At 33.6% G+C, this 19,152-nt stretch overlaps 1 protein-coding gene across 18 annotated transcripts in view; it reads right to left on the bottom strand.

Moving 5' to 3' along the window:
* Nucleotides 1-19,152, bottom strand: part of DMD (dystrophin) — an 886,326-nt gene that overhangs the window by 176,900 nt on the left and 690,274 nt on the right. For all 18 annotated transcript variants that reach the window (XM_088144802.1, XM_088144803.1, XM_088144790.1 and 15 more), the window contains one exon: nt 13,315-13,504. In XM_088144802.1, coding sequence (XP_088000928.1) covers nt 13,315-13,504 — 190 coding nt within the window. The remainder of the gene's footprint in view (nt 1-13,314; nt 13,505-19,152) is intronic.

Genomic DNA, 19,152 nt, shown 5'->3' with positions numbered 1-19,152 from the left:
ACTTGAGAAATAAAAATGTGTGTTCTGTTGCATTATTTGAAGTCTGCTTTATGGCAAGAAAATGTGAAACTTCTTATTCCTTACAATGCAATAATACAATATTTTTGTAATTAATCAAAGGTAGGGCTTGTAGCTTCCATGTTAGTAGGGTAATCCAAATGAATATTATAAAACATGTGTTATTAATTAATATTCATGTAGAATCTATTTTACCCGAGCAACATAAAAATGGATGGTAACAAAGCATTAAATTAATTGCAAGAGAAATCAAATCTATTTAATTTAACTATTGAAAATTTTCTGAACATGGAGGAAAAAAAGAAAATTACAACTGTGGAATCTTTGGACAATCTGAGGATGGCTACAGGAGTAATTTGATTTAAGGCCTAAGTTTGCAAATTCATACAAAAAAAAAAAAAAAAAATCAGCATCAAATAATTCATATTTTGCTTTCTACCTTTGGCTAGTAGCATGTGAACTTGAACTTCTATATGAACTTCTATCCAACAAATTTCTATGGTGTAGTTTTTTCAAAAAAAGTTAGTGGAAAACACTGATTGTTTACATATTTGTCAAATAGGTACAGTAAATAAAAATGAAATACATGCATGCAGAAAACCATACTTTTAAGAATTTTGAAACATAGTTCATCTTAATGAATAGTAAAAAAAATGTGTGGTAGTAAATAGTAGAGAAAATGTACATGTTACAAAAAAAGTAGGGGAAGGGAATAATTTGTGCATATGAAACTATTTAGGCTCACTGTATGTAATTCTGATAATAGATGGGTTATGTTTTTATCTCAAACTCTGAATTAAGTTAAATATAAACACACACACACAGAAAAACCAAAACTGCTTTAGTTAAATTTCTAATATTTCCATTAATGAAACAGGTGTATTGGAACAAGGAGAGGTAACTATTTTAACGGTAATGGCCACCCTCGGACTTTTGAGAGTAGGTCTAGGTACTTTCTTCTTTGGGAATACTTGTCCACCCAAAAATGAATGGTGTAGCCATTCATAAAACATTAATTTGAGAACAGATTAATAAGGCTACATCTCACCACCCCCTCTAACTCTTATGAATTTCACCAACTCTATTTTCTGGATAAGTAGGTATATTTCCTAACAAATATAACATTGAAACTAACTTCCTTTTTTTGTTGCATAAGATACCATTGTGTTTTTAAAACTATGGTTTATAGCTTAATATTATGCATGAGCTATACCAAGATGAATTTGAATAATGTGGAGTCCTTGGTGCTCTCTGAGGTTGATTGTTTGCTTGCAGACGTTTCATTGCTCGACTAGGTAACATTATCAGTGCACTGATGATGTTACCTAGTCGGGTAATGAAACGTCTGCAATCAAACAACCAACCTCAGAGATCACCAAGGACCCCACAGTTCAATCCTGAGCTATATATATTCTCTTTTATTGGAATTTGAATAAATTTGAATGATCCTGCCCTGCTAATACAAGCAAATACTTTTAACAAATACACTGGGTAAATGCTTTAGCATTCTGCTAGATTAAGCAGCTTAAGAAATGTATTTGTAGGCAACTGCTTTAATATCGAAATTGGTAGCATCACATATTTCAAAGTAACTATATTTTGAACTATGGTGCCCACCTGTATTCTTATGTACTAATAACGAAGAAATGCATGGATAAATAATATGACAATTTATCTGTTTTGGAGATTTCAGAAAACAGAAAATATTCTTTAAAGTAAAATGTAACAGTATTCTGGTAGCAACAAGCATCTGGTAAAGATGTGGTAAAGATTTGCTAACAATTATGCAATCCAATTTTTACCATTATTTTCCCAAGAGCTTCCCTTAGTCTTGTTGATAACAATCCTTTTTAAGAAGAATAGTGGCAATGGTGGTATCATGTTGGCAGTAGCATTTCTAATTTTAGAAATAGCACTGAAATTATTCTGCTACAGATGTCACAGAATTAGCTGAGCTGATAGAGAAGGCATGCTACAAACAGAAATGTGTCAGTTTGTATAAGGTGCTTTCACAGCCGCAAAGGTGAACATTGCGGCTTGATCTTTGTGCTTTAAATGGTATACTAGAAGGTGATACACCAAGGAAATTTACCTTCCAATCTGTGTGGCAATCTTCCATAATTATTTATGTTACCATTTTAAGGGGTTAATTCAATCAATGAAGGGTGAAAAGTGGGAGATAAGCCTGACAGTGAACATTGTCCTCTCTTTTATTTGATATTTATGAATCAGATATCTATCTTACCCTGTGAGATAATATAAGGACTTATACAGGAATACTGAAAAATGACCATATCAGGACAAAATGGACTAAGAGACTAACCCTAAGAGACTTGCATAGATATCTTAAATAGTAAGCAAGTACTTGAAATTCTCTGTTATTGTAACAAATACATCAGAAATTATTCATGAATCATATAATATTATATAAATTATATTATACATTTGAAATTGTATGGGAAACTTTTTCTAGTTAAAAGGTTAGCAGGACATTCCAGTGTCAAACACCAAAATATTGCTGCTGTTGCTGCTGCTGCCAGAGACAGCTTTAGGATATACAAGTACAATCCAGCATTATCAGATAGCATACACTCTCCAAAACTCCAAGAAAACTCTAAAAAATAGAAAGAAATTAACATAGGAAAGTTTAGAGTCTTATTTTAGCAGCAAATTCAAACAATTAGGAAGATTTTTATTCTGTTATTGCAAGTACAGACTACCTTATTAGGATTATTAATATTAGTATTATGGTAGTTCCATAAACTATTAACAGATGACAAAGGTTTTAAGTGAACTTCTGACCTGATTTCAGAACTGTTAACTGGGTTTCAGTCATGCCCACTGAAATATAAAAATTAATTTTATAACTGGAATGTGGCAAACTTCAGGAGACAACCATATTTTTCTAGAATTGATTAGGAGAAATACAGATTGGTAAGCACCAGTTTTAGCCATCCTTTACATTGATTAACCAGCACTCATTCCTGATTCTTTGCAACTGGTCATTATTGCCCCAACTCTAACAAAATGGCCCAACCCTAACCCAGCAGATTATTCCCACACCTCTGCTTAGTCTAATCAGCAAATAATATGCCAGATATTTGTTTGAGATATTTCTATATTGGTTGGAATGAGAAAACATACTTTCACCAGGTGGAAAAATAAATGGTGAAACCCAGGGCTGTTCTATGTATCCTATATTGACAAAGCCAGCCTTTGATTATGCGAAGAGATTATGGGCAAACTTTGGAGATCTCCACATGACAAATATCTCCTGATTCTCATTTAAAGCCTGTATGAAATTAGCTTTTGAATTGTTAGTCAGATGGAGGCACAGCTATATAATGGAAGTAACATCAATAAATGGTGTTGTTATTTGGAAGCCTTTTTTACATCCCTTGTAGCACAGGAAAAGATGTGGAAAGTAGCAAAATGAAACCATCTCATCAACTTAGCCCTGCAGGTATACAATAAACACTTGTGATTGTTTTATAGAGATGGGGAACAAATAGGCAGGACTATAGACTTGTTGATATGAAAATCCACATCCATCTTTGGAAATTAGTTGTATTTGGTTGTTAGCCAACTTTATTTCTATGAAACTTTGATTGATTGTGGGTATTCCATTTTAGTATGTTAGTTTTGTTGTTTTAATTTGTGTTGTTTTTATTTTTCCTGTTTATTCTGTACTGCTCAGAGTCCCCCGAGTTTGCAGTCTGCAAATATTGTAAAAAGATAAATGACATATATAGATGAAAAGATAAAAATGTGTGTGCATGCAGGAGATTGTTGAATATGTTGAATATTAATGCTTGAGTTGAACAGAATGCCCAGAAATACTTTGCTGTAAATTCAACTAATTTTTTTAGTGCTCTAAAAAAGCCATTTTTAAAACATGGCTTCCTCAAAACTTAGTTGATTTGAAGTATTATTATGAAAGACCAAGTTTATCAAAATAAATAAGCTTCGTTTATTCAAAAATGTAAGATTTTAATGGGTAAAGGGTGAAAATTATATCTGTGACCTAGTATTTTGGCATCAAATGGAGGAAGTGATCACTGAAGAAAAAGGCTCCCAATATTTGTTAAGATATCAGTGGGGTCAAACTCAAACAGCAGATGAATTCTGGAGTTCTTTATTCCAGCCAGTAACTAAAGCTAGGGTAAGGGATAAACCTGAAAATGTAGGATATCAATTCCGCTTTGTAATGTGCACTGTGAAGGTGAATATGAAATCTACCTTGGATTGTGCACAGTGAAATATACTATTATCAAACATATTTATTCAATATCCTGTAAATTTGTGTTGGCCCAAACCTGATGGAATAGATCGGAATTTCTCTATAACTTAAAAAAAAATCTTAAAATAGATCTTATGCTGGAATTCATTCTGCAGTTTGAAAGCAAGTTTCTATTTCTTCCACAAACTTGTGGATAGTGGGGGCTGGTTATAATCTGAACCAAGTTATGCATATGTGCAAGCAGTATGAGCTCTTTCTCTGGAATTTGATACCTGGCAGTAGATCTTATAATACAAGCCATGTTTGCAGTCTCTAGATACATCAAAAAGTAGATTATGACATCCAAGTGCATGTGATCTCTGAGTTCATAAATATCGGCTCCAATTCCCATCAATTGTCTATTTATCACTGGTGTAACCCGCTAGTGTTCTTTTTACTGTAAAGTTCATTCTTCTGGGAAAAAACACAGCCTTCTATCAGCATTTTTTAAAATCCATATTAAACATAGTCATCCATGCCCGGCATGTTCTCTGCATGTTTAAGTGGTGTTAACTGATTTCTTATCCCCTTCTTAAATTGTACTCTGGACTCAAGATTTGCACAGCCTTCATGCTCTGTTTAATCCGGGGGGGGGGGGGGATATTGTTGGCAGCAAGCCATTCACTCTTAGGTGAAGCTGACAGCCTTATGAATTAGAAAAAGGTAACAGGCATGTGCGGGTTCATTAATACTCCAGAATAATTATCTTATTACTTGGGACAGCAGTGGAGAAAAAGCTGTATTATTATGGATTTGCCCTGGAGTCTCCATTGGGATACATTAAAACTAAGGAGACATTTAAGCAATGCATAAAAGATGTTGACATCCAAACTAATATGAGTTTGGATTCTAAATACACATGACTCTTGGGGAAATTTTACTGCATCTAGATAATTTATCAATCTTACTAGAGTAAGTTAGAGAAGAGTGTTCACATGTCTGTATTTTAATGTATTTCCACTGGCACTTTGGGATGGTAGATTCCAGTGCATAAAATACTCAGACTGTATATCTTAATGTGGCGATGGTGCTATTGAATCACTAGCTTATATGCTATTACACTGCTTGAATTATATAAACTTATGATTAGAAATTATTACATCTCTCTTAACAAAGACTCCAAGAAGCACTGAGGAATACAATTTTATTATACTGTTGCTCCCCACAAAAAGGGAAGAAATGCATTTTTAAGCCAAATTGTATTCACTAAGAAAAGCAACTGTACACACGAACTCTGAGCATTTTGCTGTTTGTTTCTGTGTTTTGTGCATTCATTGATGATAATAATAAATTAGTTACTTAAAAAATAGAACAGAAATGAATATACCATATCATAAAAATCTTTGCAGACAACTGGTGCAAATTACTATGCATTTGTTAGAGTCAGAGTCTGGAGGTAGACATGAGAAAGAAAAAACCCTAATTCTGCATTTTCATTTAATATACTAAGCAAGAACCTCACAGGTTCTCTCTGTATACATATACATATAGATACAGACACGCGGCACATATTAATGTAGAGGGAGTTTAGAAAATCAGAAGAACATGTAAGAGGTCTGGAAAAATGTGACTGTACCTGTTATTCCTTCTCTTCGTATCTGCTAATGTGTAAGAGTACAGTTCCGTTTTAGTAAATGTCATGTAGGTAAGCAAACCCATTTCTTGTGATTGTATCTTTGATTGTTAATGTATTTCCAAATTCAATTCCCCCTTTGTATAACTAAATATTGTGCACCTTCTCCTAGTAAGCTGATGACCATTAGAAAAGACAGAAGAAAGGCATGAAATGAGAACTTTTCTTGTTTGCATTAAACTACTTGTTACCCTGTGATATATTGGATTGATATTGGCTCATGGTGATGTAAGTTGTAGTCTCATATACTGTATCTAATTAGCACCAAGTTGATAAATCTTCAAAGAGGAATAGACAATGTTGGGTCTTACAGATGTACTATGACCACCATAAATTGTATATGCTGATTAGAGTTAATGGGAATTTCCTGGAGGACACCAGACCACTTATTCTTGATTAAATACAGATTTGACAATAAGGCTGGTCAGTGACCAAAATACAGTACTTTAAACTGACAGTATGTTAACCTTAGAACTCCAGCAATCTCTTCAACTGTAGTGTAATGATTTAAAGTTCAAACAAGATTAACAAAATGTTTTGAAGGTGTGTTTACCAATGTGGGCATACTGTATGAAATCTGGACAAGAAGAAACAGCAAACTAAACATTTATATTCGTTATGGTCAGTAATCAAATAATCAAAACTCAAATGGTTGAATAATCAATAATAATGTTGGCATTTTATTTCCAGGTTTTAAAACAGAACACTTAAGATTCCAATTCTTCATGCAGAATATGAAGCAATACATACATACATACATACATACATACATACTCAGTGTTTTTTCAGTGGAAGGGATTAAAAAAATAAAAAGTCATGACCGCACAAAGGCGTGCCCCTTTTTTACATGCATTATGAGACATACACATAAAAAGGGGAGAGTCTGATAGCATAGCCATCAACTACTTTTTGACACTCTCCAGACACCCCTGTATATGCCCAACATTATGCAGGACACAAAATGAGAGTAAGAAATACTAAGTCAAAGAAATTAAAGGCATTAGACAGAAAAAGAAAAGGAATCATAGCCAAATGAAGTTATACCATCATTGTTCATACCATCTCAATATCTATCCTTCAAACCATCCTTGCCTCCATCACAGCTCTGCACTGCTTCATACATAGCCTTAGTTCTTTGAGGCCTTATACAGAGCTATTAAAAATAATACAAGAAAATAATTATAATTTATTATGAAAATTTCATAAGATAATTATTTTCCTGCCTGTTATCAAATAAATAGATTTTTGGGGAAGAGGGAACCTTGTTCCTCCCTCCCTATTTTCATATTTGATAGGAAACATGAAAAATGATTATAGCACCTTTTAAAAAATACTTTTATAGAAAATTATCTAACATGGTTCCTCTTCATTATGATACTAAGATAGAATTTTTGTTAAATTAGTATGAAGCTCTGAATTCCATTATTAAATCCATAAATAGTTCCCTGATTTATTTTCATATGTAAAAATCGCTTGTGATTTAATAAATTATATTTTAAGTTGGTATTTAGAATGCAAGTGAGAGGGATCACAAAAATAAAAGATGATTTGCTTTCCATTTTAATAGTGTTTTTGTTGCTCAGGATCCATGATTATGTGAATGATTATAAATATCATTCAAGATTTAAATGGAAATAAAGGAAATAACAGTGAATCAAGTAGAGAGTGAATACAATTTTTAGAGATAGATTTTTCAGTAACTACATGAATCATTAAAAATCTGTATGAATCTTTTTGCTGATTTTCATTACAACTTTTAATAATAGTAAATTAATTTCACGTAAAAAATAAAACTTAAACAATTCTCATTAAAATATTTTTAAATGTCCAAAGAATATTAGAAAACAGTGTCCCTGGAAGCAACTATTATTTGCTCAAGCATTGCTGTTCCAAGAAAAAAAAATGATTGCAGACAATATTTTTGCAATATAGAAAACAGACGAGATGCAAACTCCAAAATATTGTAATGAAAGTGCAGAACAACTTTTCAGATCTTTTGAAGCCTGCATATATGATATGAGCTGCTACATGAATAGCAAAATCCTTGAATTAAAGCCAGTCACATGTCCAACTTAATTAAAGTTGTTAATTAAGTGGAAAACAAATGGCTAATTAGTTTATACAGAGTAGACAACTGATGGTGGTACCTGTGAAGTACAAGTTAGAGACATGCATTTCCAATTTAACTTTGTGACACCAGTTACTACAGATATATTGGGCGATTATAATCTGACAGATTTGTTTTTAGTTGAAGATGGAACCTTTGACAGAAGGTCCTTTGCTAAATTACCATAGAGATATCAGTACCATTTCTGGAGCTTGATGACAATGTGTGTTTCATATTTGAATTTTGGTGTAAAGTTTTGGGAAAGTGAAACATCATGAACAATTTTCTACTAATTGCCTGCTTATCAGATACATTAAGGTGTCTTCCAATATTGGGTGACACTGATTTGAGACTTCCAGCCATTAAGCTTCCAGGAGTTTGGGAAGCTCAGTAAATTAACTTTCAGTTCAAACTGTGCTTCAGAGAAAATGCTTTGAGAGCACTTTTGCAATGTTTCCTGTGGCTCATGTGGGAACCTTTGCTACTTTCTTGCAGACTTCAGGAGGGTTTGGACAGCCTGAACGGTTATTTCCTCCCTACTCCCTTGCTGTGAAAGAAAAGTATGATCTTGATTTTAAAACATGGTTAATAGAATAGTATATATTCTTCTAGGCTATTTTCCAGTATTTGGAACTTATCAAGATATCAAGAACTGATTAAAACAATTATCATACAATAAGGGATTATTTTATATCTATTGTTTTTATTATATTTTATATTTTATTGTTTTAATTTTTTTTTAAGAAAGTCAAGAAACAACAGTTGCACGTAATAAAGTCAGTATTTTGAGTTGTTATATCACAATTTTAAAGGAATATTATTAGATATTTCTGTTCTATATTATTAAGATGGACAGAGATGCAATTAAGAGACACTGAAGACACTTGCAGATTGTTCCAGAGAACCAGCAATCTTCACACTCCGAGAACAGACTCACGCAAGATAGGCTTCAAAGAAACTCTGGAACAAAGCTAATATCACTAAAAGATAAAAACATCTATCACCACTTTTCCACTCTTATTCATTATAGTGAAGCACGGGATCTGTGAATTCTAGAAGCAGAGTGTACAAAAAGCCTACATGTTACAGACAATTGTGTAGGAAGAAATAGCAACAATTTATTAGGGGTAGAATATTGTGCAGATGGTATTAGATATCACTGATTGTGTAGTCATCAGTTCAAACACAGGAAGTTTAATACTTTAATGTTGTTTCTTTAGTGTGTATGTGTGTGTGTGTGTATCTCATGATGCAAAGAAGAAGAAAATCTAATGAAATTACCTCCATCAATAAGTGGAGAACCACCATATTCTATGGCAAGTAAGAAACCAGAAAGAACAGGTTTCAAACATCGATCTCAGATTGTGCAGATAAGCAAAATAAGTAGGTGGGATGAAATGCTTTACTTTTCTTATATTTTACTATAGAATGTTTTGTGTCCTCCATTACAGAAGAAAGTCCTTCATTAGAATAACTTACCAAAGGACAATATTCTAACTGATGAACTTTTCAATCCAGGTTCAATTTAATAACAAACAAGTATAAGAAGGACAAGCAGAGGACCTTTCCTGTCAGTGGACAGTGGTGAAAACTCACAGTCCAGTGAAAAGTATTATGTCTTTATTTAAATAGTAATTATTATTTGTAAATATTATCTAATTATATGAATCAGCATAGACAATATTAATGCAAATCTTAACTTTATGATTACATTTCCTCTTTTTTGGCATTCATAGATTCTATAAATCTTATATAAAGTTTTATTCCTGCTACAATTATATTTTCTTTAAGAAACCTGCATTTTGAACCCTGTGAAATGGCTTGGGGGGAAATCTACAGACAAAAACTTTTGGACTGGGCATGAAAACTGACACATTTGGACCCATAGTTACCTCCGTTAAGCTGTTATTCTAGGAGGCTTTTAACACATTATTTGAATCCTTGAGATTTCATTTTCATTTTGTTTTCTTACCACCATTAGAATTGAACATATATATGACCACATAGGCCTAGGAATTGTTTAGAGACAAGTACTTCACCTCTGAAATAGACTGCGCTATCAGTATACTGAGTAGTTTAAACTGCTTTCTAGTAAGGGATTGTACCATCTTATTTCAATTTAAATGTCCTTGAATTTAAAGTGCTAATTCATTTATATGGTTCTTTTCCTCCTAGATTTAGAAACAGACTACACAGTGGAAAAAAGCTTATACAATGGATTAAATAAATTATTCAGCATGTTAACCTTATGTTTTCAGCTATGAAATAAATATATCCTACAAAAACAGGGCAAGATGTATGTTTTTTATATATAAACCAGAAATGTTCATTCATCTGTTACTTCAGAATCCACTTTATTTCAATTGTCTCAAATCATTCTATTTGTTTCATTCACACTTGCTTTGTTAAGTTTATGAAATATATCAACATCTAATTAAATTTTTCTACAGGTTTAATATATAGTGATTAGACTGATAAAACTACAGGATAGGTCTATAGAAATTTCAGTATTAAATTTAATATTACTAATCTAGAAGGCAATGTCATCTATAATTATTGGTACAAACCCACAAGGGTAATTAACCCAGCTGAGATTTTATATAATTATAAATATTATAGCAGAAAGTCAAGTTCATTATGTTTTATTCCCCTAATATGGCCATACATCAGTTCAGTGCTCATGGGGAACCCATGGTGTATTTAATTTGGAGAACAAATTGTAATACACAATCATACTGCTGCTTTGTGAGGGAAAAAAATCCATAAAGATATGAATCATTTCAACTTTTCTGTTATGTCAACCAAGAAAAATCATTCCTCCATCGATGCGCTCATACATTTATACTGCAAAACAATATAACTACATCAACAATTACAGTTGTATTTTCCAGTCTGCCTCACCACTTTTGATATTAAATTAACATCTGAAACTGTAAACGATATACTAGCCAGAAATATTTCTTCCTGGTATGGAAACAAATCCATAGATTTTAAGTCCAATTACATACGTGTAATTAAGTTATATTCTTAACAACTATTAGGCGATTAACAAGTTTCTAATATGAACAAACATTAGGCCATTAAGAAATTCTAGTATTGATAAAGCGATGACAGGCAGTTAGCTCAGGTATTGTGTCTCCATGTTACTTTTTATTTTACATTAAATTAACAGGTTCAATCTCCACATTATTCCTAGCACAATTAGGATTATTATTCTTGGTTTAGCACTCTTCTTCACTCTTCTTGAAATATTATAGAGAATGAAGACAGCTGGAATGATAACTTGCTTATCTGCATTTTCCCTTTTATTATTGGCTAGGAAAATGATGTGGATATTTTTCAACAACCACAAAATTGTAGAACAATTAAATAGTAATGTGCAAAGAACTACTCTTCAAACTGTTAAAGTAACCTCATTTTTTGCAAGCTTCAGAAGCTCTCTCGGGATGTCTCTGCATGTGTGTGTTTTACATTAACGGTGGTCCCAGTGGAAGTATTGTCTGTGGATACACATGTCTACACAAACAACCAGGGACAGCTCTCAAAGCAGCTATGGACAATCTGTAGCAATGCAGAACCTGCGGCTACCTTCATGCTTCTGTAATGCTTCAGTTGTATTAACAAATGTTGCAGTGCCTTATTTGAATAAATTTCACAGTAATATTAAATGTTTTGCATACCTTAAAATTAGATATAATGACAGGATGTTGTTTCTGTTCTAATATGTTTGTCTTACTTCTTATTATGGATCTGAGTTTCTCAAAATGTTCACTTTCAGTGATACTTGGATAAACAAGTACAATATTTCTTTTCTTATGCTTTACTCCACGTATGTTTTCAAGCTTACTATTTGGATTTTTAAATGAGCATTCCTCATTTATTCTAGGTATATAACTCAATGAGCAAGTCAATTCTTTTTATAAGCAGTAATAGGAGTAATAAAAATGAATATAGTTTTATCACAAAATAATGAATGATGGGGAGGAAAGAAATCAAATAACTATGCAAGCTGAAGACATTAATTAAAAAAACAATTGAACATAAGAGTCATTTATGAGTTAATGTATGTATTACATTATAATATCACGGTACAAATAATTTATGGTATTGTGATGTGCTTAACAAATCAGTCATACATCTACTCTCCCACACCAATAATATGATCCCATCATAAACATTACCAAAAATAACACAAAATGAAGTGCTTATAGTACCATTTAATATATGTAAATGTAAATTTTTTTTTATGCTGTTGTAAAAACAAAATAAGATAATATAAACTTGCTTTGGGCTTTTATTTATTATTAGCGTTGTGAGAAATCTGCTTACTTAAAAGAGAGACCAAAAGCAATGGGAGATAGATACAACAAAATATACTTTTATTGGAATACGCTATGGTGATCACAGGACTCCTCGACAACAGACAGCAGGAGAGAATGCCCTGAATGAAGCATCTCTACAGATTGTATAAGTTTGGTTTGTACTTTAAAAAAGAAAGATAAAAGAATCAATACAGTTACAATGCTTGAATGCTTTGATAAACTATTGGAATGACCTTCTTGCTATATTTCACACTAGTAGAATCCCTCCTGACATTATCAACATATGAAATAAAGAGCATTCTTTATGTTACAGTCTCCTTTTACACCATTCCATTCACACTATGAAGGACAGCTGTCTGGTTCCTAGGCACCGGGCTATGCAGACATAAATGTGTGCATCTGACTCAAAATATGTTTATTTTTAAGGTAGACTAATAAAAATATTAGACCTTCACACTAGTATATCTAAAAAGTTAACTCTGATTATCAATAGCAAGTGCAAGTTCAGACACTGTTTCAATTCTATTAAATCAGTATGAATTAGGAAATCTTTCTCTACTGATTTCCTCATTTAAAAAAATGGCCTAATTGAACCCTCCCCCATGCAAATTACTGAATACAATTTGCTCATATATATGAAGGTCTTAACAATTGTCTTAACAATCTATATGTGTGTGTGTGCAGGGGGTGGGGGGAAGGTAGCAACATTATCTTACTTCTTTCAAAATAAGAAAAGCCACGGAGTATAACTGACTCCTGAACATATTATTTATTTAACATGGCACCATTAGTCTCTATTCTCTAACCTCTAATAAATGAAATATTTATTTAAAGATCATAAATAGAGTGATACATGTAGATCAAACTTTTAAAACTTCTGTTTTGGTTAATGCATCCCCTGTGTTAAAGTGGTTCATAGTTACAACAATGTTATAATTTCAATTGCTTGGCTTACCTGCCACTGCTTCATGAGCTCCCGCACTCCTTGAGCATCCTCTAGGATTCTCTCTTTATGTGTGGCATCCTGTAGGACATTGGCGGTGGTTTCTGCTTCTGTAAGCCAGGCAAGAAACTTTTCCAGATCTAAGTAGAACTGCTGCAAGAGCCTTAGGGCTGCTTCTAATGAGGCCTCTCGCTCCCCAACCCTGGGAAAGCATAAACATAGTCACGTGCAGAACAGCAACTGGAATCCAAAGAGGGTTCATTCACTTATATAGACATAGAGTATAGAAGTAGTTTTCAGGAAACACTGAGAGGAAAATTGAATTAAACTTCATACAAAGGTGTCATAAATAGTTTAACTATTTTTCTTGTCCTTCTGAGGCCTCTGATAAAACTAATTCCTATCCTTTTGCAAAGGGAAGATGAAAATGGCTACTTGGTCACATTTTCATTGACAATGGACAATTGTTGTTTTATAGAAGTGGTTTTGACAAAATTGCGTTTGTAATATTATATTTTGAAACAAGCTTCTTAATCACAGGTGTCACTATCTTCAAAATTCTATATAAACTGATTAAGAGAAGTTAAATAAAGCATTTCTTGACCACTGACTAATTATAATTTACTGAAACTTCTAGTAAATTGGAGGGCTGGGGAGTGTGATCTTATCTATTGATCACAGCTGACTACTTTTTTTTTTAACTGAACATTTTAACATACATACAAGAAAGAAGAAACAGAAAAATATAGAAATAGAATTAGGTAAATAACAAGAAGTTTACAAGTGTGATGAAGATATGGTTTTTCCATATTCATAAGTGAACATGAATATCTTTGATCCCCCAAATCATGATTAAACTCTATGTAGAATACAAATATCAGGAATAACCAGTATAGATCATAGAGTAAAATTATGAAATTATAAATCATTATTAATCATTAAAAAAAGAAAAGAAAAAAGGTTACTATTAATATACAAAATTGTAAATGTAAATAAAAATAAAAAAAAGGAAAAAATGCAAAAATATAAAGACTAAAATTCACTAAAATATTATTAAAAAACTATTTGCTTACAAATTATACTGCCCCCCATTATACCCCGGCTATTGATTACAACCAATATATTAGGAAACATTTCTGATTTCTATTTGTATTGATCACAGCTGTTGAATACCTGGTCTTAAATTAAGCATAAGTACAATCCAAAATTAAAAGAATTTCAATTGCTAAGTTAAACACTGCTATAAATCCTTCACTGTGATATTGATAGTATTTCACTGTGCTTCACTTAGGTTCCTCAGCTTTAAAATAAATGTTCATTTCTGATTATCTTCTGTTATAGCTAGTTGTCATCTTGAAATTCTACTGGGTTTGGGTCTGACATACATATGTTTGTAATATGTGTGTGTGTTATTCATATACCAGCAGTGTATTTAAAGAAGCCATACTCCTAAAGCATCTTCCTGACATACTGTGTGAAGGTCAATAATCACACAAAACTGGCTGTGCCTTTATCATCAGCAGAACATATTAAGCCATAAACAATTCCTGCCAAGCTGAAGCAGCAAATCTGAAAAATGAACATTTTTTTCATCATGGGCTGAATTTTGCTGATCACAAAAGCTTATGCTGTATAATTACTCTCTTAAAAATGGGTGAAACATTTTTGCTTGTTCTCATGCTGTAAACATGAAACACAGAGAACAGATGGAAATAGCTATTTAACACTCTCCCTGCAGAAATGTACATTAATATCTTCCACTATATAAAATAAATGCTCTGAAGCTTAAATGTAGAGTTTCAAATGTACCACAGGTCAGGCTACAGATGCGCTACAGGTTAGGCTACAGATTACTTTCCAGTCAATATGGCATTGAAAAAGTAACTGATAGCATATTGTTACAAAAACAAGAAGGCAGAAAACATATGAAGAAAGCCCACCATGCTTTGAATACACAAGTCCCCAGAGAGAAACACACATACACGTCAGACTTCATTCCAACCATGGGAATAAAACACAAATTCCACTGACCAATTCACTACTAAATGTAAACAGCACCGTAATTTAGGCTTTCAGCACCTGAGGTGCTAGTTGACTGAATGACCACAAGGTGTTCCACATAGAACTGCCTTTAAAGAACCCCAGAACCTGCAGTTGGTACAAAATGGAGCAGCCCAGTGGGCTGCTCCATTTTGTACCAACTGCAGGTTCTGGGGTTCTTTAAAGGCAGTTTTGTGTGGAACACCTTGTGGTCATGGCTTGGCACTACCTCCTCTAATGAAAATGGACTCTTCTGATGCAGATATCCCAGGAAAAATTGCTTGTGATTCTCCACTTCTGTGAAGTCAGGGGTGCTGAAGCTAGTTGTTGTTGTCAGGGCACCTGTGTTATAGAACAACTTTCCACTGGAAGTCAGGCTTGCCTCAATGAATAGCATTCCAGAAATCAGTTAAAATGGAGCTCTTCCAGAGGGCTTTTAACATTTATTTTTTTAATTATGAGATAGCATTATCATATGAATATTTATGCATTACTCCAGTTTTTGACTAAATATTGATTGCTTTGGTTTTAATTATTTGTAATAATTTTATCACTGAATGGTGGATGGCTCATGTTCTTTTTTTAATGAACCACCAAGAGTTTTATGATCGCAGCAGTGTAGAAAAATAAAAATATATAAATAAATAAAAACAACAGTGCCTATGAATATATGGAGTTCCTTCATTAATAGTGAATCATACCTAGATGGGATAATCTAAAACATAAGGGTATCACTTGCATACCTTCCCCAGGTTTTTATATAGCCTCAGCCCTCATTTCAATGGCTACTGGGTTTGGATACTAAATTTGGTAAACTTTGTGAATATGGATGCATGGCAGAAAATGGAATCAGAAATGTAGATGGAGCTTAAGAAAAGATCTGATTCTGAGCACGCACCTGTTCTATATTGGCTAGGTCTGACTGGATGAAGTGCCATCAAGTTGGTGTTGACTCTTAGCTACCACATAGATAGATTTTTTTCCCATGACAATGGTTCCCTAACCTAGTTTCTCTTAAACCCAACACAATAATTTTTTAATACATACTCCATGTATTAAATCCATGTAGAATAGCCCTTAATCTTTCTGTGCACAGTACAAGTAAACATTTTGGAGAAGTTATACTGATACTGTTAACACTCATATACATTTTTCATCTGGTAGAATAGTAGTTTTGACGTGTGTGGGGAAGGATTATTATATACTGTCTCTCACTACTCAGAGGACAAATTAAAATTGAATAATTAGACAGTATAGGACATAAAAATGTTTATCTTTAAAGAACAGAAGTTAATGCTTCTGTTAGTTAAAATGATGGTTTGATTGTCACAAGGCATTTCCAGAGCCTCTTTCCTTTTGTTTTATATGTTCTGGTTATTTTCTTTTCTTTTTCTTTTTCCTCATTTTATTTTGTCCTATAGTCAACTGCCTTTATCCTCCCTTATCCCCTCTAGGTTTGCTTAACTTTCTTGTTGCTTTCTTTAAGAAAAAAACTGGCAAGTAAACTATCCCCTTCCATTCTAATAAAACAGCAGACTGTTTAATTGAAGCATCCTTTGGAAGTGTAGAACTGAGTTTCTAGAATTCACAGCAATGGTCATTCTGGCTGGGGAATTCTAGAAATTGAAGTCCACAATTCTGGAGGTTGCATAAGTTGGAGAAGGCTGGTCTATTGAATAAAAAGGAGAGGTGAAGTATTGAACTGATAGTGTACTGTTACTGATTATTAATATTGTATTCATGTATCACTCTACCCTGGGCAATCCAAAATGGTGTACAGAAGAAAACATTCAGTAAAACAACTGGCAATAAAGCAGAATGATAAAAATAGTAGAAGTGCAGCAAGCTATATAAAATTAGACCATTCATAAAATATTAATATCGGGGAGTTTCATCCCAGAGGGAATTATTGTCTACAAATTATTAAATCCAAACAGCCCATTGTCTGCAATGTTCTTATTGCTTTAAGCCACAGCCCAAAGGCTACATATACTGACTCAAACATTTCTAGGTATGTAGCATTCATTTTATGCTGAAAACAGGGCCCCACTCATGGATGCAGAGTCTACATGTTTACAATTTATTCACAGTAGAAAATACCCAGGTTATCAAGTACATTGTATTGGCTAAGGGTGTAATGGTTGAAGAAGGAACCAGAGGTTCTCAGGCCATAGCCATTATGTAAACATAACAGTTGCTCAGCATTAAGACTACCAAGTGCTGTGTGAAGAGTGTACACATTCACCATTCACAAAATCACTCACAAACTCCAGTTTGAAACTCCATTCCTTTCCACAATCAATTTTTTTCAGATGCCATAGATGGAAATCACTGGAGATGTACAGCCAATAAATGAAACAGATCCTGCCTTCATATATAGGAGGCAAGATGGCTGCTGACCAGTGAGATCAGTTTCACAGCAGTGGCAGAATTCAGACAATCCTCCAGCAAAACCACTGATTTAATCCTGCTCATGCTGCTTACTGCCAGCACTCAGATGCTGTACACTCTGATCAGGTGTTCTCAGGTCATTGTCACTGCTAAGCAGAGGATGCCAGTGACAGGAGATTGATCTTTACAGACTATACCACTGTAGCCACCATTAGATTTGCCAAGTCTTCAACAGATGAGCAGCAGTATATTCAGCCCACACCAAGTGCCTCTGGACAACTGATCAGTGGGATTGCCACTGTTGCTGGTCTGTTCCCTGCTATTTAGCTGGCCAAGTCAGTTGTGCCATCTCACCTGGCTCCTAGTCTACTAATTTCCAATGAACACTTTTCTTCACCCCCCAGCTATCTTGGAGAATCTGAACATTTTTGCAATCTGCAGTCTCCATAGAGTCCTGCAACACCAGCCCTTGGCTCAGAGGCATCTGAAGATCCTCCAAACCTTCATCAGCTTTCCACAATATGAACACTCCACCTTCAACATTGTTCACCACCAATATCAAGTGGCAGTCACTAATTTCCATTCAACCTGCCACAGTTATGGGGTGGAACGGGAAAGAATGCTGCTGCATTCAGTACTTTTAGACTCCTACAGGCCTACATCAAGATTTGTCAAACTCTAGAAAAGCTATTATAAACAATAACAAAAAGCCCACATCAATTACTAAATAGAAGAAATGAATAACAAATAAAAAGGTGGCACAGATATGTATAACTTCTGCATACGCTGCTAATATATCAAATTGCTAAAATATTTTTCATCATAGACTTGGGGAAGGTTATATATCTATTATCTTGGTGCTAGTGATAAATTAAAGGCATCTGCTTTCCTTTGTTAAGAATCTCTATTTGAACTAGATAGTTCTTAATACAATCTCTTCAAAAAGTGGAATATTCTCTGTAAATGATCAGCTATGGCCTATCATGTTATCTACATATGTGGAATTACTTCTTCTGGTGTTTTGAAGTTAGCAGACACAATGGCAAGATCAAGTAACAATCCATGATCATAATACTGAGACAGTAACAAGTTAATCCACAGTAAAAATGAACCAAATGTTATCAGGATACAATTAAAAGATTAGAAACAAAGAGAGAAGAGAAACTAGGCAATGGTCCAGGCCATGAATCACAACCAAGAAGTCCAAGGTTCATTCACAAAGAAATCAAGAGCTGGGAAATTAGCATGAAACAGAACAACAGAAAGGCTGATACAGATAATCCAGCACAACTCTGCTCCCAAGCAAAGGCTTATATACCTTGGTCACAGTACAGCTGTTGGGCTATTTGGGACTTGCTTGTGAGTTGAGCTATTGTCTTTAAAAAAGCTTTTCCTTACAAATTAGTAGTCCTTGATCAC

The sequence above is a fragment of the Python bivittatus genome, unplaced genomic scaffold (genome assembly GCF_059951505.1).
Source record: "Python bivittatus isolate LINGU-HERP-01145 unplaced genomic scaffold, Pbiv_v1 ctg000350_np1212, whole genome shotgun sequence".
Taxonomy (NCBI): Eukaryota; Metazoa; Chordata; class Lepidosauria; order Squamata; family Pythonidae; genus Python; species Python bivittatus.
The sequence above is the reverse complement of the archived record's forward strand: the minus strand, read 5'-3'. Positions and strand labels throughout refer to the sequence as shown.